The 24083-nt window shown below is 51.4% G+C and overlaps 1 protein-coding gene across 7 annotated transcripts in view; it reads right to left on the minus strand.

Moving 5' to 3' along the window:
* Nucleotides 1-23721, minus strand: part of AMPD3 (adenosine monophosphate deaminase 3) — a 43012-nt gene extending 19291 nt beyond the window's left edge. Inside the window, exons 1-5 of one of the 7 annotated variants that reach the window (XM_006191946.3) lie at nt 23579-23721; nt 13237-13462; nt 5041-5245; nt 2551-2713; nt 238-457 (exon numbers count right to left, since the gene is read on the minus strand). In XM_006191946.3, coding sequence (XP_006192008.1) covers nt 238-457; nt 2551-2713; nt 5041-5245; nt 13237-13457 — 809 coding nt within the window. In that variant the 5' untranslated portion in view covers nt 13458-13462; nt 23579-23721. Of the gene's footprint in view, nt 1-237; nt 458-2550; nt 2714-5040; nt 5246-13236; nt 13463-14366; nt 14388-17107; nt 17395-18090; nt 18382-22894; nt 23477-23578 lie in introns of those variants that run through there. The other 6 variants (XM_032489028.1, XM_032489029.1, XM_014565376.2 and 3 more) reach the window with 6 other exon arrangements.
* Nucleotides 23722-24083: the final 362 nt, after the last annotated feature.

The raw sequence follows: 24083 nt of genomic DNA on the forward strand, positions 1-24083 counted from the left end.
TCAAGGTGTACAGGTCTCCACACCCGTGAGTGCAGAACAGGCAGGTCATACCAGCTCTAAAAACAGGCCAGCCTACGATGGAAAATTGCTGCAGAAACCCACAAAGCACTGGGGAAAGGGAAACCACTCTTTCTGGGATGGCTTAACTGAGGGAAAGCCCAGAGCAAAAGGATGACCTCGCTGGCCTTTCCCAGTCCCTCCTACGGAGTGGCAAAGAGAGGGGGAACGCTGGCTTACGTGGGGCCATCGGTGATGAGAGCCAGGATGTGGCTCATGTCCACCGTGTAGGTCTCCAGGTCGGGGTAGGGCAAGCTGTGGGGCTCCTGGCGCTCCAGCATCCTCTTGTTGTCGTACACGAAGGGGATGCCCCCCTGCATGCGGACCAGGTAGCCCAGGTTGGGGGGCGCGTCATCCAGGCAGTAAGGGTCTTCCTGGGGCAGCGGTGGAGGGTGGAAATCTGCAGAACAGGACTGAGTGACAGCAAGGTGCCCTCGACCTCAGGAGCTCGCAGGGGCTCAAAAGTCACATTCTCGGTGAGGCCTGTCCTGGTGGTCTGATCTAAAACGCAACCACCCCCACCCGCCCTGACATCTCACATCCCCTTCCCTGCTTTGTCTCCTTAGCACCTACCACTATGTAAAATAACTTCTCTTATTTATCTTGGATAGTATGTGTTCATTTTGTTTACTGCTGAATCCCCATTTCCTACAACAGATCCTGGCCCATGGCTGGCACTTCCAGACATTTATAAAATTTAACTGAAATGAGCTTCAGCCTCCCAGCTACTTCAGGGACACGAGGTGTAAAAAAAGGTGCCCGCATCTTCTCCTATAAGAGACGGCCTGGGACGGCCCGGTGGCAATAGCTCCCTGTCTCCCCACACCTTCCTGAGCCCAGGGCGGTCAGGGAACTAGGTGAGGGAGCCACCCCCACAAGCAAGCACGGGATAGAGAGTGTGTCTGCCCCCGAGACAGAGCTGTCTGTCCCCACAGGAGGCAGGAAACGCCTCCTGCCTGCTTCCCAGCTACAAGACTTGAGCCGACCACTCCACCTCCCAAAGCTATCTGCTCAGCCGAGGAAGACACCCCAGCCTCCACCAGCTGTTGTGCAGGTGGCCGTAGCGGGTAGAGGAAAATGCTTTGTAAACAGGAATGAACCGAAGGGCATCATCCCCATTACTCTCATCGTGGGTTTTCCTGACCCGATAAGTTCTGCTCTGGTCAGGGGACGGGTTATGCTAAACAGCAGTAGGACTGGGGGCTTCAACTCTGCACATCAGCCAGCCCTACACAGGGTCCAGCTGCCCGCCCAGGCAGAGGAAACCCTGGAATCTTCATCAAAGGAAGGAACCAAGTGGGGTGACTGCCTGGGCGTCCCCCATCAGTGTTGAAAGCATCTGCCCCCAGAGCAGACACGAGGTGTCACGCGGGCTGGAGCAGCACAAAGCTGGGAGCTGATGTCCCCACATCAGGCATGGTCACGGGCTGGCTCAGGAGCCCCTACATGTGCCAGAGACTGAGAGACGCAGGCAGCACAGAGACTTGGGTGAAGCCACAGTTTCCACTCACCACACTCGTGCCCAGGCCCCCTGGGGACTCTGTTTTGTACCAAGTGCACATTTGACAGTCATTCCTGCCTGCCCTTGCCAATACTGGGGCAAGTGGGACCAACTTCCCTCAGACAGACAGGGAAATGGGCCCCAGGGGGTGACAGATGCTCAAAGTCCAGGTCTCAGAGCTTCAAGGAAGCCAGAGACAGGAGACATCTTGGGACCAACTCCACCCAGGGGGCAGCCAGGTCCTGGGCACCAGCACAGACCACTGGGCCCTCACCTGATCCCCCATCACCAGGTTTCCAGAATGAGATTTCCTGTTGTCTTCATTCATGTTACTTAACTTACAGCCTCTACTGCTTCTGGGTCCTTCACAGGCCAAACAGACTCTACCAGAAATGATTCTGCCTTCTCCGATCTCCCCTTCCCCAGAATCCACAGCATCAACATAGCTGCCACTTACTGAACACTCATGAGATGCCAGACCATGCTAACCACTTCGTGTGCATTCTCTTGTTTCAGCCCAAGAGATGGATATTATTATATTCCCATTTCACAGATCAAGAAACTGAGATTTGGAGAAATACCTTCTTTGCCCAAGAAAGTGGCAGAACTTAGATCACGGTGCAGGTATGTGACTCCAGAGTCGACTTCCTCAGCCCCAGAACACATCCTCTGTACCCACCTCCACTCCTCCCACCCCACCACTGATTCGGCATTTACTGTCTGATTGTGCTGTTTTAAAGATCCAGCATGAGACTGCCTGTCTTCCTGGGGGACTCCCAAGATCAGGGACTGTCTTTCACCTCTCTCTCAACTTCTACAGCTCAGCTCTACCTAGGGCAAGGTACCAGCACACAAACATGTTGGAGAACTAGTACCAGCATAGTCTTGTAGGAGATGCTACACCATCTGGGGGAAATACGCCAGGAAAAAGTCCGGACCACCTCCTGGGCCGAGCTGCACTTGGGACCCCACTCGCAGCCACGGCGCCCTACCTTGGAGGCCCTCTTCCAGGGGTGCAGCGTCCACCCGCCGATGACCCAGGTACTGGGCTGTGGTCCGTGGGAAGCGGTGATAGGCGAGCCGGGCATACTTCTCCCGGATCATCAGGGCCTTGGCCAGGCTTTTGGCAGCCTGCTCGTAGTCCTCCACAGTGATCTGCAGAAGAGCGCACGCAGAACAGAGTTCACCTAGCAGGCTTGAGACCACTGTCTTAGCAAGATCTGCTGCGAGGCTGGCCCTTGGCTAGTAGCCGGCAACTTGGGTCTGAGGAGCATTCCCACCACGGTGGGCACAGCAGCTCACTGGACCTGAAAGGTTTGTACAAACACCATGGTTTATGCTGAACACCTGATTTCCTTTTTGGAACCTGGAATTGGGTGATATGCTCTGCAGATGTGCGGCCAGCCCCAGTAAAACCCCTGGGCGCCGAGTCTCTAATGAGCTTCCATGGTAGGATATTGCACATGTGCTGTCACAATTCGATGCTGAAGGAATTAAGGATGTTCTGGAGATGCCACTGGGAGGGGCCCCTGGGAAGCCTGCCACTGGCCTCCTCCAGACTCCACCCTGTGTACCTCCTCCTGTGCTGACTTTGCTCTGCATCTTTTCACTGTACTAAATCCTAGTCATGAGTAGAGCTGTGTGCTGAGTCCTAGGAGTCCTAGCAACCCACTGAACCTGGTGGTGGTCTTGGGGACTCTCAACACAGGAGGAGAGTCGGGGCCGTGGGGAGGGAGGAAGGTACCGGGCCAACCTCAGTGCTGTGATTAAACCACAAGCCAGCTGCGGCTGCAACAGGACAGGAAGAGGCAAAGCCGTATCCCTGGTGGGGGTGAACACCATTCTTGTCAGTTGAGAAAACACACGGGTCCTTCGAACGTAAAGATAAAAACTTCTGGGTGCTCAGTCTGCTGCTCTGCCAACCCCGGCTTCTGATTCATCTGGTAATCACCCCAATTTACCCGGTCAACAAGTGCTTACGTGTTATGGGTCAGATCCTTCCTATAGATTTCATTTTGGTCCTCACTGCAACCCATTCTGCAACTGGGGAAATGGAGAACCCAGAGAGGATAAATCACAGGAAGACAAGAAGCCACAAAATCAAATTTCAGACCCTCATCTGGTTGATTCCCAAAGCCCAAGGATGCTCTGCCTTCCCGGAGCTGCCTCGTACTCAGAGACGAAATAGATAAATCCCCACCTTCCAGTGGACTCATTCATCTTTGGGAAGGATGTATGTGGCAGAAATCTGAACATGCTGGGGAAGACAAGCAGCTGGACAGTCATTCAGAAGAGAGGATAAGAGATGCAGCAGAGGGAGAAAGAAGAGGGAGCACGGAGTAGGGAGGGTGGCTGTCTCCTCTGCTTTAGTTAAAAAAAAAAAAAAAACATTTTTAGTTTTGAAATGTTTTAAACATACAGACAAGCAGTGAAGATAATATGATAAACAGGGATGTATCTACCTTTCAGAGCTAACAACTAATATTTTTCATCATTGTTTCAGATCTATGTTTGAATAAACAAACCGTCTCAGATACAGCCAATAACTCCATCCTCTCCCTCCTCCACCCCACTCCATTCTCAGAGGAAGGACGTTGGTATATATCTTTTCCATGCATGCTTTTATACTTTTACTTTTTTTTTGTCCTTGCTTCTTATTAAAGAAGTATCTTCTTTTCTGACTCCAGGTGTCCCCATGAGAGAATATCAATCTCATTTTACACCTTCTAATGGATGGCTTCTGAGAGCAGCAGGAAGAGGTGATCAGACAATACCATAGACAAAAATGTCCCTACCAACGACACAGCCAAACACTGCTGACAGCATGGAGAGGGGCTCAGGCCACAGCTGAAGGTCCTGGAGACGTGCTCAGTGCCCTAGCGGACCAGCCAGCTCGTAAGCACTGCAGGCCTCATGCCCGGCAGCACACCCACCAGGGCAAGACGATCGACAGGGTCAGCCTGCCTCTCATGGACCCGTAGCTCTCTGGGCACCAGCTGCCCAGGTCAGGGGCTAGCCTGTTTTAAGGATACGGAGCACACAGGAAGAGCTGAGTCAGCAATAGCTGGTTCCATGCAAAGTAATCAACACCAGGACTTGAATCCATTCAACATGTGGGTATACTAAGGGACCCAAGCTAGAACCACCCTCAGTGGGCTACAGGGACAGAGCAGCGTTCTGGGCCCAGAGAACACATGGAGCCTACAGGCTGCAGCCCGTGTGCCAGACCACAGCTCTAGGCCCTCCACTCAGGGAGGGCAGTGTCCCAGACACACACCCACACCCACTGCCTTGCCTGGAGCCCTCCTTCTCTGCAGACTCCTGTGCCTCCTGCCTGCCACCTCCCAGACACCCCCAGACCAGGCCAGGATTCAGGGCTGGGCACGACCCCAGGGGACCCTTGGCTTCTGCACAAGGTACATACAACACTCACACGGCTCCCAGGGGTGCCCGCAGAGCGCGGGGAGTGGGAGACGCCTTACCCCAGCACAGTAATCTCCGCTGATGGTGACCCGCTGGAACTCGGGCATGGCATAGGGCGCGGGTGGGGGCTGGGAAGTGGATCCGGGGACCACGGGGGTTGTGGGAGACATGGTCGGACTGGCTGTCGGGGGGCCCTTCCAATCTTGTTGCGTCGGCATTTGCAGAGACAGGGACTGGGACCGAATCATCTTAAAACTTTTCTTTCTAAAAATCAAGGACAAGGAAAAGTGAGAGACAGCAGCAACTAACTGGGGCAAGTGATGGGGAGTCTTTGTTATGGATGTGGCGGGAGAATCTGGCTCTGATTAACCACTGGAGCTGGCCCTACCATCAAGAGATTTCTAATTATTTATGTCTTCCTCCTAACACACGTCTCTCTGCATGTAATACCCTAGACACCCCTCCCTGCGGTCACTACCGCCATGGGCTGTGTTTGCAGGGTACATGGAGCATTCGAGTAGGCAAATGTCTCAGGAGACAGAGGGCAGATCACCCTGCAGGGGTCTAACACCAAGGTCAGGCGAGGTGAGGACAATGTCAAATCTACCAGCGTGCTGTCTGCAGATGAGCCAAACTCTTGAGTCCCAGCATATGAACAATCTCAAGAGAGACAATCACAGTGCATTTCACAGAGCTAGAAATTTGGGGTATTGGAACCAGAAGAGATTGTGACAATCAGCAAGTCCAACCTCCTATTTTCATAGAGGAGGAGTCAGGGGACCAGGGATGGGACAACTTACAAAGTCAAGGCCAGGTGGTAGCCAGCCCTTAGCCTCCCACCTCCCTGGTACCTGCTCCTTCCTCCAGCCTGACCTGTACCCTGCTGGGCAGGCACAGATCTGAAGCTCTGTTATGGGAAAGGGAATAATCAGCATCAATTTCAGGTCCTTCTGATCTATCGTTGTAGTACCAAAAGATGACTTCACAAACTCTTGGGGAAGTAGGCACAAGGCTGGTTTAAAATGCCACAAGATCATGCTTCTTTGTAATGCTGATTTATGATCACTCACCTTCCTCATTAACTAATTAGTAATGTTTCAAATGACATCACCCCAAGTCCGAGGATCCCCAGGGAGGGAGTTAACCAGCTGGGAGGTGAGACCATCAGCACTCCCTTCTCCCAAGTCCTTCTGCCTCTGAGGGAACCCAGCCCCCCAGCACCGCCACCCAGTGATGTCCAAGGCCAGCAACCAGCTGACTACTTGTCCTCCTGTGCCAGGGGGCCAGCAGCCTCCCGGGTACTATCCCACCACAACCAGGGCCTACAGCCACCAGCAAAAGACTCAGAGACAATGGTGACCCACCAGAGCCCATTAGAGCCCTTCCTCCCTCCAGGCACCGGTGACCCCTACAGGGTATAGAGAAATCAGTTGATCTCCATATGGGCCTTACGACCCCCCTGGAAGCTGCTGTCTTCCTCCTGGCTCTTAGCTGGGTATCCTTCTCACAGACCCACAGCTGATTTTTCAGGAACCACAGTTCCCTGTCTTGTCTATACACCCACTGCTTGCCATGGCTCTCTGGTCCTTCTCTGCCCACACGTGTTACCACTTCTTTGGGGACAGAGCTGTTCATACCTGGAAAATGAAGGTGGCCCCTTTTCAGAAGCCTGCCTTTCCCCTGCCCCTGCCCTTGCATAACAGATGCACAGGTTGTTCAGGAAACCCAGGCTGAAGCCCGGGAGCCTCCAGCACTGGCTTTCCCCAGCCTGCCATCCATCACATGGAGCTGAGTCAAGCATCCTATCTCAAGGAAGATGCCAGCTCATGCCTGTCAATCATTCCTCAGAGGCAGGCTCACCTTGAGCAATGAGGTCCTCACACCTAGAGGAAGAGCCATTGCTTTGGGCTCCCTCTCATGTTCTGACAGGTTCAGACAGGATTTATGAGACTCTGGCTTCTCGTCACATGCCTACCAGGTCACTGTTTTTATCTCTTTGCCAACTTCACCCCAACAAGCTTCAGCCAATGCTGCCTGAGGACCAGTCCTGCTAAGGAGAACCAAGGTGACATCTAAGGTGAGCAACAGGTAAGAAAGGGTAAATAAATAGCCCAACCATGATCAGAAAGCTGGAAGGCTGCCTAAGCCAAGAGCCCACCAGGCGTGTCTGAGGAATGTCCACACTCCTCTGCCCCAGTGAGGAAGCCAGTACCCTTCAGCTGGTGCCCCAGATTCTCCTTGAAGACATCCATTATGGCTCCAGCCACTGTCTTCAGGTGAGCTCATCCATGCGCTGGGAGCTCAGACTTTGCAGAGACAAAGGACAGGTTTGACAACAGATGGGGCAACACTCTCAGGACCCGCTTATCACGGGCAAGGGCTTGGAATAACCAGAGCAAACTACTAAGCTGGTCTCTAAGAAAACTGGGAGAGCCACGTGGAGCCCAAGGGGAGGGCCCTGTGCTCATCTTCTATGACTGCATGACAAACTGCCACAAGCCTAGTGGCTTCAAGCCACCCCTACTCGTTAGGCCCACAGTTCCACAGGTGAGACGTCTGGGTGGGCTCCACTGGGCTCTAAGCCCAAGGTACCGAAAGGCCAAATTCAGAAGGCTGGCCACATGTGGCTCTTATCTGGAGACCTTGGGAAAGAGTCCACCTCCAACCTCATGCAGGTGGTTGGCAGAATTCAGTTCCATGTGGCTACAGACTGAGGCCTTAGTTCCTCACTGGCTATTGGGCAGGGGTTGCCCTCCATCTTCAAAACCAGGCATGGAGCCTGGCTCGGTGCTTGGGATCTCTTTGACATCCCCCAAACTGCCAGCCTGAGAAAGCTCTCTGCACTAAGGGCTCGTGGGATTAGACCAGGCCCACCCCTGGAACCGCCCTATCTCAGGTCCACAGTGACATATACAACAGCATACTCACAGGAGTAATGTCTCATCATATTCAAAGGGTCAGGAGATTAGGGAAGGACATCCCTGGGGGGAAATTTTAGAAATTCTGTCTACCACAGGACCATATCTAGTATCCATTCTGTACAGCCGAGGCTCAGCCACAACGGTGGACAGCAGCAGCAGAGTGACGGTGTGTGTGCCCACACACCTGTCCTTTTCTCCCTCTGAAAGCTGTCTGAAGCCCCACATGTGTCACAATAATAACGAAGTTGCCATAAGCTTTTTCTGAATTATAAAACCATGCAGTATCCTGACTGGAAAGGACTTTAAAAACTACACACCCCAATCCTCTCTCCTCTCATTAAGGCAGCCTTCGCTTGAATACCTCCAGTGACAGGGAGGTCACTACATTTACAAATAAGACATCAGTAGTCAATCATTTACTCAAAAAACATTTACCAAGCACCTACTCTGGGCCAGGCCAGGGATAAGCACGCAAATACAAAGTGAGCAAAACATGATCGGTTCCACTATTAGAAAGCATTTCCTTCTGTTGTGCCAAGATCTGTCTGTCCACAGTTCCACCTGTTGCACCTCGTGTTAGCCCTTGGGATACAGAGCAAGCAGCTCATTCTGCCATAGCTGGCCCATCCCCTCCTTCCCCTACCCACATGTCCACCTGGCAGAAACTCACTCTTGCCAAAGAACTGGCAGGGTGCGTGGCAGGTGAGGGCACCAGCTCCAGGGCAATCCCGAGGGCCCAAAGGGCCAGGAAGAAGTTTCGACCTCCCTTTCGGGCCACAGGGACCTTCTTGCCCAACCAGACCCTCAACACAGAAAACAAACTGGTCACGTGGGCTGTCATTACAGTATCTCTCAGCACCTGTCTGCTGCCCCCACCTGTTTTATGGCCCTTGCCTGCCCCTGGCATTCTCTGTGTCCCCAGCCCTATGCCCTGCCCCACTCCCCAGCCCTTCTCAGCTCCTGGGCACCCCAGAGCCTTGTTACAACCTTTGATTTGTATGCTAAGCCCAAGTTAAGGAACCCCAGGCTCTCCTGCCAGCACTTTCTGCAGTCCACTGCCCTGTATAGCCTATTCAGGGGAAACCTTGTACCAAAAGCTATCAATCATATACAGTGAGCCAGGGGGCTATATTGGACTCCATTTTATTCAGTAAGCTACCATGTGCCAGGCCCTGGGGTAGACAAGTAGATAAAATATACCCCTGACTCCAGGGGCTGACGTGTGCTGCCCTAGATGGCTGGACATTTCAACAGACTGTCATCACAGTGTGGTCGGTGTGATGAGACGCCCTGGATATTTTGGGATCCCAGAGGAGACACCTAATCCAGACTAAGGGTGGGAGCCATGGAGCGAGAGGGTCAGAGAAGGCTTCCGAATGGGGAGGCTTGTTTGAACCCCTCCCAGGCACGCACACCACTCTGGATGCCCCTACCCCTCCCGATGAGAATTACTACTCTAAAGGTTCAAGGCAAGAGTCACAAAGCAGCATGAGGTTTTATTAACAATTTAAATCTCAACATCGTTAGTTGGCGTCGGCATTCCCCAGGTCCACAGGCTCATCTGCTCCTACTGCTTCCACGGCCACTGCACTGATCCATGTGGAAGTGGGACCCCTGTTTAAGAAGGAGCAGTTGAAGAGCTGGCACCTACTCTGTGCTGTGACCAGAGGTCCCAACCTATCTGAAAAGAAGGCGGGAATGGCTGACTATGATGCAGGCTGCATGGTGGGCGCTACCTGACAGGTGTGCAGAGGGCGCTGGGGACCCACAGAGAACATTCACTCTACATGCACGCACATGACCAGTGGCCTGACCACACGGGTGGAGGGAGCTTTGCTTTGCACACTTGAAGCCCATCGGGTATAGACTCACAGCCTCACCCACATCTCTCCGATGACCTGCCCTCACCTGCCGCTGTCTCCCGCCCTGCTCCTGAGCACCCGTAGGTCCCCACCGACCTGCCTGCTCCCAGCTGCCCTTCCTCCCTAGAGAGCTAAATGAAGTACGGTCTTTACTACCTGTTAAATTGTCTTAAACTCTATCCTTAACTTTAAACACATGTAGATTAAACTGTTTTCAAATGAAGCTCCTTTGTCAATGGCTCCAAATTTAAAAAGTGACCTGCCCGCCATTTAAGAAGTTTCATAAAACAAAATGATTTAACAGCACTAGTTGTGCTATGCTCAAATTCATAACAAATATGTTTCTCTCTTTTACCCAGAGAAGTAGCTGTTCTGGAGAGCTAAATTTTTCAGATAAAGTCTGTCCTTTTTATACCCTAATTGAAGAAAAAAAAAAAAACTTCAGTGTGGCTTTTAAAAATGAAATTCGTAATTCCAGTATCTGAATCATAGCATGTTGAACACAATTTAAACTTTCCTCCATGACTCAGGTTCATTATTGTACTATTCAGTCACCATCTCAGAGGTGTTTTGTCCCAAGACTGCTGTGCTTTGAATTCTTGTGTCTGCTTTTCATAATTATTCTGTTTCCTCCCTCATTGTTGACTGTCAAATAATAACAACAAAAACAGGAACACTAATGACGTCTAAGCGCGGAGCTAAGCAGTCATCCGTATTAGCTCAGTCCTCATGAGGTCGGCCCTACCATTATCCTCATTTTGCCAAGCAGGAAACAGGCTCAGCAGTTAAGATCCTTGCCTCAGTAGTAAGAGATGGGCTGTCACTTGAACCCAGTCAGTCTCATTCCAAAGCCTGAGCTCATAACCACCACAGAAAGCACGTCTGTAACTCTGCCTAGAAAAGTCCCTCTCCCCACTTCTAATTTGCTTCCTTAAATCTGTCACAGGGTGAGAAACAAAATAACCAAGCTTATTAGAACTCTGTGTAAAGTAACAATAGAATATGGTTAGTATTTGGATGACAGTTAAATACAGGCTTTCTTGGTGGGGGCAGATAAAAGTGTTCTAAAATTGTGATGGTTGCAACACTGCAAATATACTAAAAACTATTGAATTGTACACTTTAAGTGGATGGATTGTATGGTATGTGATTTAAATCTCAATAAAGCTGCTTTAAAAAAAGAAAAGGAAACAGGAGAGCTGGAGGAACCCTAGTGTGCATTTTGGTTGCACATTAGAAATTTTTCACGTTATCATCCACATTGGCTACATTCATTCAACTACCTACATTTGCAGAGTGGGTGAACTCTGGCTAGATAATATGATGTGAACAACAGATAGCTTCTGGGTACCAGCAGGCTTTTCCTGTCTTGTCTTTGCATCCTAACTTTGATTCCCCAGTCAGTCTACCCCTCCCACTCACCCTGACCCACTGGAGTTCCAGGAGAGACCGGGTCAATCTCATCTTCCTAAGGAGGTAGAGGGGTCCCTGCAGCAAGCAGTCCCTGCTGGCCTGCTGATCTGGCCTCTCTGGGCAGCCTGGGGTGCTGGCTTCCTAGAGTTGGCACCCCATCCTGGAAGGGTTGTGTCTGAGCCTAGCTTGGCTCTTAAAGCTGCTGGAATCCTGACAGCAGCCCTCCCAGGGTTAGGTGCTTATCTTCCTTACTCACAACTCAAGTTTTTCATTCTTTTTGTAAGAAGCTATTTTCATTACTGGTTCTAGCTAGTGCCTTTACAGTAGACTGAAAATAAACTTTTTTCTCCTAAATTACAGAGAAAAAGAAAATGATTGTTTTTTAAAAAGACTTCTCCAAACACCAGGAACAATCAGGCTTGTCAGAAGAGCCAGAAGGAGGGAGGGCTTTTTCCAAACTGGAAGCCCCATCTCATGTCACAGTTTTAAACACAAACCCATAGACTCTGGGTATCTGGAGACCTGCTTCTGGCTCCAGGCCTGGGGGCTCCTTGCAGGAAGGCTCTATATCACCATTTATATTTCAGAATGTCAGGAAGGAACCAGAGATGAAGAGGAAGCTGTGGAGAGCATTCCTCCCCCAAATGGTTCACATCTGAGTATTTGCATAACGGTGTCTGTACTGAGCAGTGAGGCTGAAAGATAAAATTGGGGGGTGCACAGCTCTGGAGACACTGGGACATCTGACCAGGAGTCCAGGGACCACGCTGTCCTTTGGCAGAAAAGAAGCCACTGGGCAGCTTCCCTCTGCTTCCTTCACAAGCTGGCAGTTATACCCCGGGGAGCAGCGTCCAGGGTCATTTCAGTGTCTCCACATGCAACAGAGCACTCGAGCTCAGACTGGAGATGAGACAGCCTCATGGTTAAAGTGTGGGGTTCTAGATTCAAAGGATGTGGGTTTTGGTCTCCGCCTTGTCACTTACTGGCTACGTATCCTTGTCCTCCTTCCCCACCTGTAAGGCTTCCACCCAGCTCTACACAGAGCTAGCTCTTTTACACCCTTCATCAGCTACAATATCCTCGGAGAGCCCTTCCCTAAGGACCTACTCTGAAAAGGCCTCTCCTTAGGCCCCTCCCGCCTCCCCACTCATCTCCCTCACAGCACCTGTGCTGGGCCGGGGCCTCTCTGTTCTCAGATCACTCCTCATCCTCCCCTGTGTTTCTAGCTACACGTCAGCCGGCTGCTGGCTGAGTGTGGCCACTGGGGGAAACTGGCACATGCCTGAAGGATTAAAGCCAGGTATCTCCTGCCTCCTTCTCTGCCTTGGGAGGGGTCTCTGCAGCTGTTGCCTCTCCTCCTTGGCTCCAGTTTCCATTGGAAAGGCCACCGCCATTCCAACCTCTCCACCTCTCCCCAGTGTCTCTCCAGCCTAGGGTGGCAGCTGCCTCCTCCTGTGCCTCCCCTCCCTTCCTGTCTTCTCAGTTCTCTACCACTTCTGTAACTGATTCCCCGCACTGAAGCCCTATTTCCAATATTCAAGTCATTTCTGTTTTTCTGGTTAGACCCTGACTGACATAGCACTTATCATAACCTACCTTTTTTTAATTAATTTGTCCAGTCACTCAATTATTGTCTAGACCAACTGAAAGCTCTACAGGGCAGACACTGTATCCGCCTTGTTCATTAATACATCCCCAGTGCCCAGCACAGCACCTGGCAAATGGTGAGCTGAGTTAATTAAAATACTTGTCAAGTGATGAAGTCAAATTGACGTTTCCCAAGAAATCTTCAAATTCCCAAAAAGAAAATGTCATTTGGAAGTGATGTGTATTTATGAGCATGATTTGTTATTAAAACACCAGCAGAGAAAGCGGTTTTTGATCTTTACAAACAGAGGCACCAAAACACACTTCCAGCAAGAAGTGAGTTAATTAGACTCGGTTAAGGAATAGACTCAGCTCCCAGGACAGGCCAGTCCCCACGAGGAGCCTGATCGCAGGACCCACGCCCACAGCCTGCCTGAGTCTGTACAGCTGCACACAAGTCACAGGGACAAACCTTTTCGCGGTCTCCACGGACTTCTGTTCCGCCAGCTCCTTCTGCAGCTCCCTTTCCTTGGCCTCCTTCTGCCCGATGGGGCAGTCCTCGGGGACAGTGAAGAGGGACAAGGCATCTTTGCTGTCCTCTTCTCGGAGCACTTTAGCAAACACCTTCTCAGCCAGGAGCCGGACTTGCTCATCCACCTCAGAGATGTTCAGCTTGGGGAACTGGCGCGGCATCTCGGCTAGCAGAAAAGGAACCAGCATGAGCTTCTGTGAATTAATGGACCACCTGAGTCACCAGTGCGGGGCAGGAGAAGGTACCAAAATCAGGGCCCGGCACCCCAGTTCTGGGGGTCAGCTGTCTACTCAGGAATTCCCTAGAATGAACCCAGCATGCCAATTTTTAAAACTACCTCAGTAAGTAACTGGATGTGAAGGGTGGAGGCCCACTTACATTTCATGAAAAAGCAAATGTTCAGAAGTAAAAAAATGAACTGCCCAACCAAGTGGGCTTCTGTCTTCCCAAACCCGGGAATCCTCAGCACACCGCAGCCCCTCCCTTCCCGACTTGGTTTCTGTGACACAGGAGGGGGAGGAGAGTTCATGACCCCTCCCGCAGACGGTGAGGAGGCCATGCCAGGTGCTACAACGACCAAACCGGCTCCCCAGTGCACAGGGGGGAGACTAAAGCCCAAAGGGTTTAATGATTTGAGTAGGGTCCCACAAGATGGTAGCAGAGCCCTGGGGAATCCACAGCTACAGTCCTCGCCACAGAAAATGAGGCCTTTTGCTGAAAAGAAATCACAGTTCCACCATCTCCCAAACCCTCTGGAACTTCTAACAAGACAGCAAATAAACTGAGGTTCTGAGCACAGGGATCCTCTTTACCTCTCACAGCCCAGCTGAAAACGCACTTCCTCCAAGAAGCCTGCCCTCATCCTCCTCTGCACACCGGCTGCTCACTGTCAGGAGCTGGCCTCCGCCACTGGTTGGTATCTTTCTCTTCTGCCTTTGCTTTCTGCCTCTCTTTGAGCACTTACATAGCATGTATTAAGCATGCTCTGCCTAGCCCTTTATTCTTGCTCAGTTAATCCTATTATTCCCATCTTACAGAAGAGAAAATGAAGGCACAGAAAGCTAACTTACCCACTTCTAATAAGTGGGCAGAGACTTGTGCTGTTGTCGGCTTCTGGCTCCCGTCCCTTTCCTCTCCGATGGTCTGCTCAGGAGTTAGAACACGGGCACCGTGTCCTCTGAACCACTACACCGTGCTGCTTCTCTCTGCCCATCTGGGGGTCAGGTCAGGTCTCCGCACTGTCCCAGCATTATATTTAAGGAATGGATGAATACTGCATCCTTTCCATGAGCCATCTTCACCAGGAGGAGCTCCGAAAGAGGCATTTTTATATCCATCCATGACCACAGTTTCTTTAAGGAGGGTTTAAAGAGAGATGTGGTTTTGCAGCCCAACAGATGAGGATGAAGGTGAGACAGTGCCCTGTGCCGTATGGCAGGGGGAGGAAGCGATCACAGAGGAGGAGGGACTCGGTGGGCAACCCTCGTTCCCTGCACCTCATAATGTTCTCATCTGTGAGATAAAGGGACTGGACTAGGTGGTCCCCAAGGCCCTCTCAGTCCGAAGTGCCATACTTCTAGGTGCCAGAGAGCTTTCTGGAGCCCAGGGAGGCTTGCTGCTCTGGTCTTCTCTGCAGCACGTGGGTCTAACTCAGGACACAGACAGGAAAGAGGAAAGCAGGCTAGTAACGGGCAGGCAAAACACATGCCTCTAGACTGCGAAACCCATTTCCTCCTTCCCTGCACCTCCAGGGCCAGGCCTTTCCTGGGCCTCTCTCACCCTCGGCGCTCGAGTGGGAGGGAGCAGGGAGGGGAGAGGTGGGAGGGGAGAGGCAGCCGGGCCTGCAACTGTGCAACCGTGCTGGGCTGTGGCCACAGAGACCAAGACGGCAAGGGCCCGTCCTGCAAAGGATGAAGAGGAACAGATGACTGTGGAGATTCCACGACCTGATAACAGAGAAAAGGGGGAAGCTGGAAACCATCAGGACAGAGGCCGGAGAGGAAGGTGACAGGAGGGAGAAATGGAGAGAAGGACAAAGAACCAGACCCAGGAGGAGCTGTGAGGGGAGAACAAAGCTGGACCAGCCCCCCATCTCTAAGGCCACGGTCAGGTGCAGCATTCCAGAACCTCACATGGCATCTCAGAAGCAGTCGTCCAACAGGCCCCAGGCAAGGGGCAGCAGATGCTAGAGAAGCACCCAAGCACCTGACAGGGTGCACCCACTTACAGAAATTGCTTCTACGAAAAGAATCTGAAGAAAGAAAAAGCACAAAGATGTTTACCTGCACTCTTTATATAAATAGCTTAAAAATGTCCAAAAGAGAGCAGACTCACTTGATAAAAAAAATTAAGTAACCAACGTTATAATTGTAAGGATGGTGCAATCACATGAAAAATAACTTGTGAAGTAAAAGTAAATGAAAAAATTAATCCATGAAACTGTACCCATGCTTTGATTACAATGATATGAAAATGCAGTCCCTGGACCAGGGCTGCAAGAAAGACACACACTCAGATCATCACACTGCAGGACTGCCTGTGTGAGGCGGTATCTGACGTTGATCACTGATACTAATATAATGTCATTTTCACAAAAACAAAGAAGATAGAAAGAAAAAGAATACATTTAAGAGTTACAAAAAGAGAGAAAAATAGGAAAGCTAATCAAACTTCTACACCCCAGGCGTTGGCAATTCGGGTCCTATCTCCTACCTAAACCACACCAGAGAGAGGACACAGGGAATCACACCACTGAGGTCCATCCCTGCATTAGCTCTTGCCCTGGATAAAAGCTGCCCACCACCACTTTCCTATCCTCCCAAACACACACAGGCCTGACCCAGCCACACCTCACCAGGCCCCTCTGAACAGGTGCATTCAGGGGGTCTTTTGTGTCTAAGGGCTCTTAGGTCAGATTCCGCCACGTTCTTTCATGAAGCATTTTTCCCTTGCTCAAGTCAAAGAAACACTTTTCAGGATGCGTCTTCCTGTAAAAGACCTTCCTTTTTCTTTAGCTCAAATAGCTTAAATCAGCCTTTTCCAAACTGGGTCCCATTAGAAGTCAATACCTGTTGCTATGAAACAGGTCCTGTGATCAATTATTAGGGAGATGCTGCATTCCACAGCCCCTCACCCCAGACTCTTTAGGCACATTAAAGATTCGAGGATCACAGAGTGCCATCTCCCCATAGACCCCTTTTTCTTCAGAACCCATATGAATCTTCTCCTACTACCAATGCCTTAAATAACTGGTGAAGACTCCGTCTCTTTACTTCGCACTGACCAAGAAGCTCTAGAGTGCTGGGCTAAGACAGTAGGCCTTCGGCCTTCGGAGCCCTCGAGACACCTGCTGTCTTCTGGAGATCCTTGGCAGACAGCTCCCCTCTGCCAACCCCTCCCTCCAGAGTTCGTCTTTTCTCAGACCCACAGACCCCTGCCAGGCCAGGCATGCGGAGGAAAGCCCACCACACACACAGCAAGCCGAAGCCCCAGCTGCTTGCTCAAGCCTGGCTGTCAACCATTTATCAGATGAAGCCCGCAGGCTTGAGAGGTTTAACTGTGAATTTACCGGCATTGGCAAGTGATAAAAGCTGAAGCTGTAGTTACATACACTATCCTCTAAGGAGCCTGGAGGAGAGGCGTCCCAAAGTTAGAAAGATAAAATGTCACCAATTTCAACAAAGAGTAACTTTTTCATGGCACCAAGGCCCCTCCGGAAAGGAAGCACAGTGCCCCTTAATTCCCTCCTTATACACATAAAGCTGTTTCTTGCTCCTGCCAGACTCCCACAGTGGGAACCCGCGACACAGACCTGAGCCTGGTGCTGGACTCTCCATGGCTGATCAGGAGGAGGCCACCCAGGCGATGTGCTCGGGCCAGGGGCTGCGTGTTGCCAGGGAGGCTGAGCTGAGTCAGTGTAAGTGCAGCTAGCTGGGTCCCATCTGCCACTGCTGCTGGGGTGGGAGGTCTCTGCTTTGCATATCTGAGCAGCCCGGAGCAAGAGCAGGAGGCCTGGGCTGGAAATTCTTCTGTGAGTACGAAATGGAAGTGGAAAATTTCGGAGAGTTCTAAAGGGCCCAGGTAATGCCAGTCGTCACAGCCGCTGTGTCCAGAATGCAGCGTCCTGGCCCAGCTCACAGCCCTCTCCAGAACAGGAGACTAAGCCACTGCTGCCCAATGCAAGAGTGCCTGCAGCCTTCCTGACCAACCACAGAAGATAAGCCACAGCCTCCCTCAAACGTCCAGACCCCTCCTGAAAGCTGAGAGTCACTGAGATACCATCACCTGTGCTGCTTCCGTTTTGAACAGCGCTTCAGGTTTGGCCTGGCCACCGGGTTCATCTCACCAAGATGATCTGTATACATACACACACAGACAGACACACACACACACACACACACACACACACACACACACACACACACACACACACAGCCTGCCCTGGTCCTCTTGGAAGCTCCCCCTCCAAAATACAGCAACCCTCCTGAGGGCACCCCAGAGCTGGCAGGGGAAATTGTGGGCCAGCTGCCAAGACGAGCCCCTCCCCCCACCCCTAAAAGAAGGAAGGACCATGAACTGGAAAGGGGGAGGGGACATCTCAGTGCAGCAACAGGCTAGGATGGAAAGCTGGCATGCCCTGTCCCACTCCTTCCTCTCTTCCCTGAAAGGGGCTGCACATCACTGCTGGCTGGGCAGCCTGCCAGCGCCTCCATGCCCACCCACCCACTCACAGCCAGGAAAGACAGGCCTCCCGCCTGACCCACCCGAGCCCACCCCCCAGCCTCCACTCCTTACTGCCAGTCACGGCTCCCACGTGGGCCTCCAGCTCTGAGAAGCCTTCCAAGAGCTGGCTGGATGGGGCCACCCCGCCGCCAGCAGCTGCCACTCTCCCTGCCTCAGGTGACCCACAGAAGCAGTTAGGGTGGATCAAAACAGCATCCCAGGGCACAAAGCTCCTTTTCTCATCTGCCCTTTAGGAGAAGGGCAGTTCTGTGAGGGAAAGCTCACAACAGACACGCGGACTCCCGGGAACTTAGACAAACTGCGTGGGTCTGGGAAAAAACCGTGAGCCACACGGCTATTTCTGTGGTGCTGTTGAAATCCTGGGGAGAAGCGCCCAGGAAGGATGGGCAGTTGTTTACTGGGAGGCTGGACCTATCCCTGACTTGGGCCTGAGTCACCTCCTCATGTCCAATCGTGAGGTTGTGCCTTCCTGAGCCCATATAATAATTCCTGTGTGTACAGAGCAGGATTACAGGGTTGACACACGATCCTCTGGCCACTGCTGGGCTTTAGCTACCCAGAGATTATGACCCACCTGTCCTCACAGCTGTTTCATAAACAGTGCGACCAGCAGGCTACAAGCAACCTAAAGAGAGGGCAATATGTATTCATTAAATAATTAAATGGCCTTAAAATAGAGGGGGGAGAAATCTGAGCCCTAAGTACTATTCTGCCAGAGGAGAGAAGGGGCAAAGGATTCCTTCTGCTGTTGTGTTTGGGGGGCGGGGGAGGTACAATGGGGCTGCATGCAAGCATTCTGCCCCCTGCACCTGAGAACCAACCTGGATCCAACACATCCAGGGCATCTTACTCTGCACCTCTAAGCAGACCATGATAGCCTCAGTCCAAATAAACATTTTCCCAAGTGTAGTCTGCAGAACATAAAATGTCAGAAGGTTTGGACAACACGGCATATACCATAGTCCTTTACGGGGATTCACACACAATTCCTACTAGCAGGTTCTAAACACCCAAACAGTCCTCCAGTCAAGAAAGCTACTTAACTTTGTTTACCCCAACACACTTATTTGACCCTCTGACCACTGCAACCATAGGAAAAAAAAACCTATTAATATCCTGTGTCATAGGCTTTGGAAAATGTCTTCCACTCTGAGCCTTCATTTTCCAACCTAGAGAAAGCTGCCTTCCTGGGGCCCAGCTTCAGGGTGAGGTCTACTCCATCAGGTCCAGACAGAGATGGGCAGCAGCCCTACTAAAATGACACAGGCTGGAACAATGGCCAAGGGTCCTGCTGGAGGGATGTAAGACCCTCCAGAACAACAGCAATTTAGAAGGAAGCTGTGGCTCTGTCCAGAGGGCAAGCTTTGCTCAAGACTTAACAATTCCACCTGGAGTCTAACATGCCTCTGCTCCTCATGGCCTAGAAGTCTCCTTGGACTGAGAAGCACTGGTCCCAAACTCAAAGCCTTATTTCCCTTTTGAAGGAATATTAAGACAATCTATGGTACTACTGAATGGGAGAAAATATTTGCTAATGATATAAATGATAAGGGGATAATATCCAAAACATATACACAGCTCATACAACTCAACATAAAAAAAAACTGAAAAATGGGCAGAAGACCTGAATAGACATTTTTTCAAAAAAGACATACAGATGGCCAACAGGCACATGAATAGATGCTCAATGTCATTAATCACCAGAGAAATGCAAATAAAAACCACAGCGACATATCATCTCACACCTGTTAGGATGGCTGTTATCAAAAAGACCACAAATGACAAATGTTTACGACAATGTGGAGAAAAGGGAACCCTCGTACACTGTTGGTAAGAATGTAAATTGGTGTGGCCACTGTGGACAACGGTATGGAGGTTTCTCAAAAAACTAACTATAGAACTACCATATGACCCAGCAATTCCACTCCTGGGTATTTATCCAAGTGAAAACACTAATTTGAAAAGATACATGTACCCCAATGTTCATAGCAGCACTATTTACAATAGCCAAGACATGGAAGCAACCTAAATGTCCATCAACAGATGAATGGATAAAGAAAATGTGGCATATATATGTACGATGGAATACTACTCAGCCATAACAAAGAATGCAACACACTTGGAGGGTATTATGCTATGTGAAATAAGTCAGACAGAGCTAGACAAATATCATATGATATCACTTATACATGGAATCTAAAAAAGAAAACAAACTAGTGAATACAACAAAAAAGAAACAGACTCACAGATATAGAGAACAAACTAGTGGTTACCAGTGGGGAGAGAGAAGTGAGGAGGGACAAGATAGGGGTAGAGGATTAAGAGGTGCAAACTATTCTATATAAAATAAATAAGCTACAGGATGTATTATACAACACAAGAAATACAGCCAATACTTTAGAATGACTATAAATGGAGTATAACATGAAAAATGTGAATCACTATGTTGAAAACTTGAAACTTATGTAGTATTGCATATCAACTACATCTCAATTTTAAAAAGACTTTTTAAAAAAAAGACCATCTATGATAACCAAGCCCAGGCCTGCATGTCCTGCCCAGGAGGCCAGACTGCATTCACTCACTGCATCACTTAAGTGTCCCTTAAAAATCCCCAAAAATAGGAAAGGCCAGAATTAAACTATGGCTCATTCAAAACGATACCACTCTCCCTCCCCTAAAAGGATGCTGTGGGCTTGCCTATAAGGATGCATTTTCCTTCTTGTTTCTGAGGCATGCATGACTCACAGAGGGGTTGGGCAAAGGGGCTTTGCCTGCTAAATACCAGCTCCATGACAGACCTTGTCCATCTCATTCACTATTATGTCCCCAAGCCTGGAATATCATAGGCATCAAGAAATATCAGTTGAATGAACACATAAAATAATGAATGAGTGAATGAGCTAAGTGATGAATCTACCTTTGCTGATGTCAAGAGTCAGTACAGTGTGTAGTTAAGAATATGGACTCAAGGCACGTTACTCAGGTTTGAATCCTGTTCCACCACTAAATTGCATGACCTTGGGCAAGTTACTAATTTCTCTGGCTCAGTTTTATTCCCTATAAAATGGGGATGGTAACACTACTGACCTCATAGATTTCCACGACAATTACATTAGTTAGCACACATAAAGTGCTTAGAATAGTACCTGGCAATAACACGTACTTTGTAAGTTTTATCTCTCAACATTATTGCCATCATTGGCATCCTGATATTGGGTACGAGAAAGTCCAGCTGGGAAAATGAATCTGATGTTTCATCTAGACACCAAATCCTTTTATTCAACATTATTTATTGAGCACTGTTATGTGCTAGGCACAATCAACTCCTATTTGGGTGCAAGAAGGAAACCATATTCAAACGTAAAACCAGATCAGGAAAAATAGCCTTCTCTTCTAGGAGTGAAGGCTGACTTTGCATGGCCAGCACTCCAGCCATGAGCCCATCCTCTTAGGCCCTAGCCCCTCATAGATTAGAGCCTAAAGCCATGGTCTCTTGTCCTAGATATGCAGCCAGCACACAAAAGATATAAGAGATTAATATTTGGGAGGAAGAAACAAGAAGGCCAATGAGAGTAACTTTTGGGGAGAAAAGGTACTCTCCCTGCTTAACCCTAAAACTACATTGTATCTGCCATGATATTTTCAGTATCTGGGATTGATTTCAAAGCCCACTTGAAGAGTGACTCATCTAGTGTAAGGACAAGAAAAACAGGCCTCATCTCTCTAAGAGCTTCTTGATCTGAGAACCATTCACTCCTTATCCAGGATCTCCAAAGGATGGAGACTGGGCAGAGGGTGTGGCTCAGAGGTACAAGAGTCTCCCAGCAACCCATCCATGCAAGCCCCACAATTCTTGGGCAGCCCCACGCTGGCATCTTCAGAGCAAGCCAGCCCCTCAGAGTTGACATCCAAGTTTGCAGTCAGGCCAGGATAACTACCCCAAACCTGCTATCAACACTCTGGAAAGTGAGAGCTGACAGAGGCTCTGGCTCTATGGCTTGACTACCACTCAGCTTTGATGCTTTACAGTCGGGAGGAATGTCTCCTACGAGGGTTTCAGCTGCAGCCAGCTTTTCCCTAAAGATGGCCAAATGTTGGTCACTACGTCCAGGAGGATAGCCAACAAAGGCTCAGGACCATGCTGAAATTCCTCCTAGTGCTTCCAGCTTGCTTCACCCAGCTCCTTTGCTCATTTGTCATCACCCAGCTTCCAGCCACATGCAAGGACCCAACAGTTAGGGGGAATGACACTCTAGTTAGCAAGCCTCTCCTACTCCAGGGCCTCTCAAAACTCACCCTAGAGGCCTCTGCCAGCCAAGTCTAGCCATTAGCAGCTCCACTGGCAAAGCAGCTACCAGGAAGTTCAAGGGCAGAAAGCAGGCTGCCAGAAGCAGTACACCTGCCTCCCTCGCCAGAGAGAGCCAAAGAGGTAAGGATGAAGGCCTCCAATGACCCCATCGCCTGCCAGCCTGTCCATACCCCTGCCTCCAGATGGAAGCCCACCTCGGCCATTGGCATCCAGCCAGTCTTCAAGTACCTAGAAACTTCTCCTGGCTTAAGTGGTGGCAAGTCCAGTGTCCTAATTTCTCTAAACCTTTCGAATCCAATGTAGGTGGCCAGGGAGCTGAGATGCAGCGGGCTCACCTAAGGCCTCTCGAGCCCAGGCCACCGCAGGGACTGAGACAGACGCACAGGCCAGGTCCCAGGCAGGGGATAAGCCCAGGATTGGCGCTGCTGCCTTAGCGGGCGAGGAAGCCCAGGGCTGAGGTTCCAATTCCAGGGCGCTCCGACTCCCGCCCTGGGCCGCGGGGCGTGGGCCCAAGGTCGGCAGCGCAGCATCACGCGTACTCACCGGGGTCGGAGGATAGGGCCATGCGGTGGGCCGAAGGGGGCGGCCCGCAGGCTGGAGCGCAGGTGGCGGCGCCTTCCCGGACGCACAGGAAGCACCGCGGCGGGACTGCCCAGCACTGCCCCGCCGGCCCGCGCCGGCCCGGGCCAGGCCTCGCCCCCGGGAGGCACTGGGCGGGAGCCTCCGCGGTAGGGGCGGGGGCCGGCGCTTCCCAGGGCGCGGTGGTGCGGCGCCCCGGCCCCGGAGCACCCGGAACCGCCCGGCGGGAGAAGGAGAGCCGCCTCCGCAAGGGAGGAAGCCCAGGAGCCGCGCGCCGCCCCAGCCGGTGCCCTACCTGGGCGCGGAGCCGAGAAGAGGCGAGGAGCCGGCGGCAGGGGGCCGCAGGCCGGGCTGCCGCCCGCCCCCCGCGCTGGCCCGCCGCTACCTGAAGCGCCCCGCTGGGCCGCGCCGCCTACAGGAAACTTGGGAGCGTCAGGGGCGCGGCGACCGCCGGGTCCCTCGGCCGGAAGCGCGCCCGCCGCAGCGGGGGGTCAGATCCAGCGCGGCTCCTCGGACCTCGTCTCCGCGGGTACCCGCCGGGCCCGAGAGCGCTCCCCACGGTGTTCGGACCTTTCCGAACCTCCTTCCCCGCCAGGACTTGTCCCAGGGGGAGGTTCTGGGGTCACAGCCCCCAGACAGGTGACTTACCCCCAGTAGCTGAACAGACCCGCAAACGCTGGTTTTCTCCCGCGCGCCTGGGCCCTTGGATCACCTTCCTGCCCCTCCCAATTCTCTCTCTCTCCACCAACCCTCAGCTCTGGTTTGTACACCCGCCCCTCCAAGTCCGGACTGACCTTCTCGTTGTGAAAGCCTGTGGGTGCCCTGTAACCTCCCTTTCTCGCCTCTCCCCCGCATTTGAACCTGCTAACCACACCTTCCTTCCTGAACCCCTCGGAGTAGAGTTTCTAGAGTTGGTGCCCACCGCCCCCCTCTCTCCAAATTGTCCACATACCTTAATGACTGCAGCTTCTCAGCCTCCTGGGCCTGGCTTTTCATCGTGGTGTTCTTCCCTGGGGTCCCACCACTGCCTGCCTCCTGTTTCATTCTGCCGGCCTACGCTAGGGATCTCACCCACTCCCATGGTTTTAAAAGCCTCCTGCCTGCTAATGATCTTGAACCTCCTCTCCAGCCCAGAATGCTCCAGAGCTGCAGA

Source organism: Camelus ferus, chromosome 10 (genome assembly GCF_009834535.1).
Source record: "Camelus ferus isolate YT-003-E chromosome 10, BCGSAC_Cfer_1.0, whole genome shotgun sequence".
Taxonomy (NCBI): Eukaryota; Metazoa; Chordata; class Mammalia; order Artiodactyla; family Camelidae; genus Camelus; species Camelus ferus.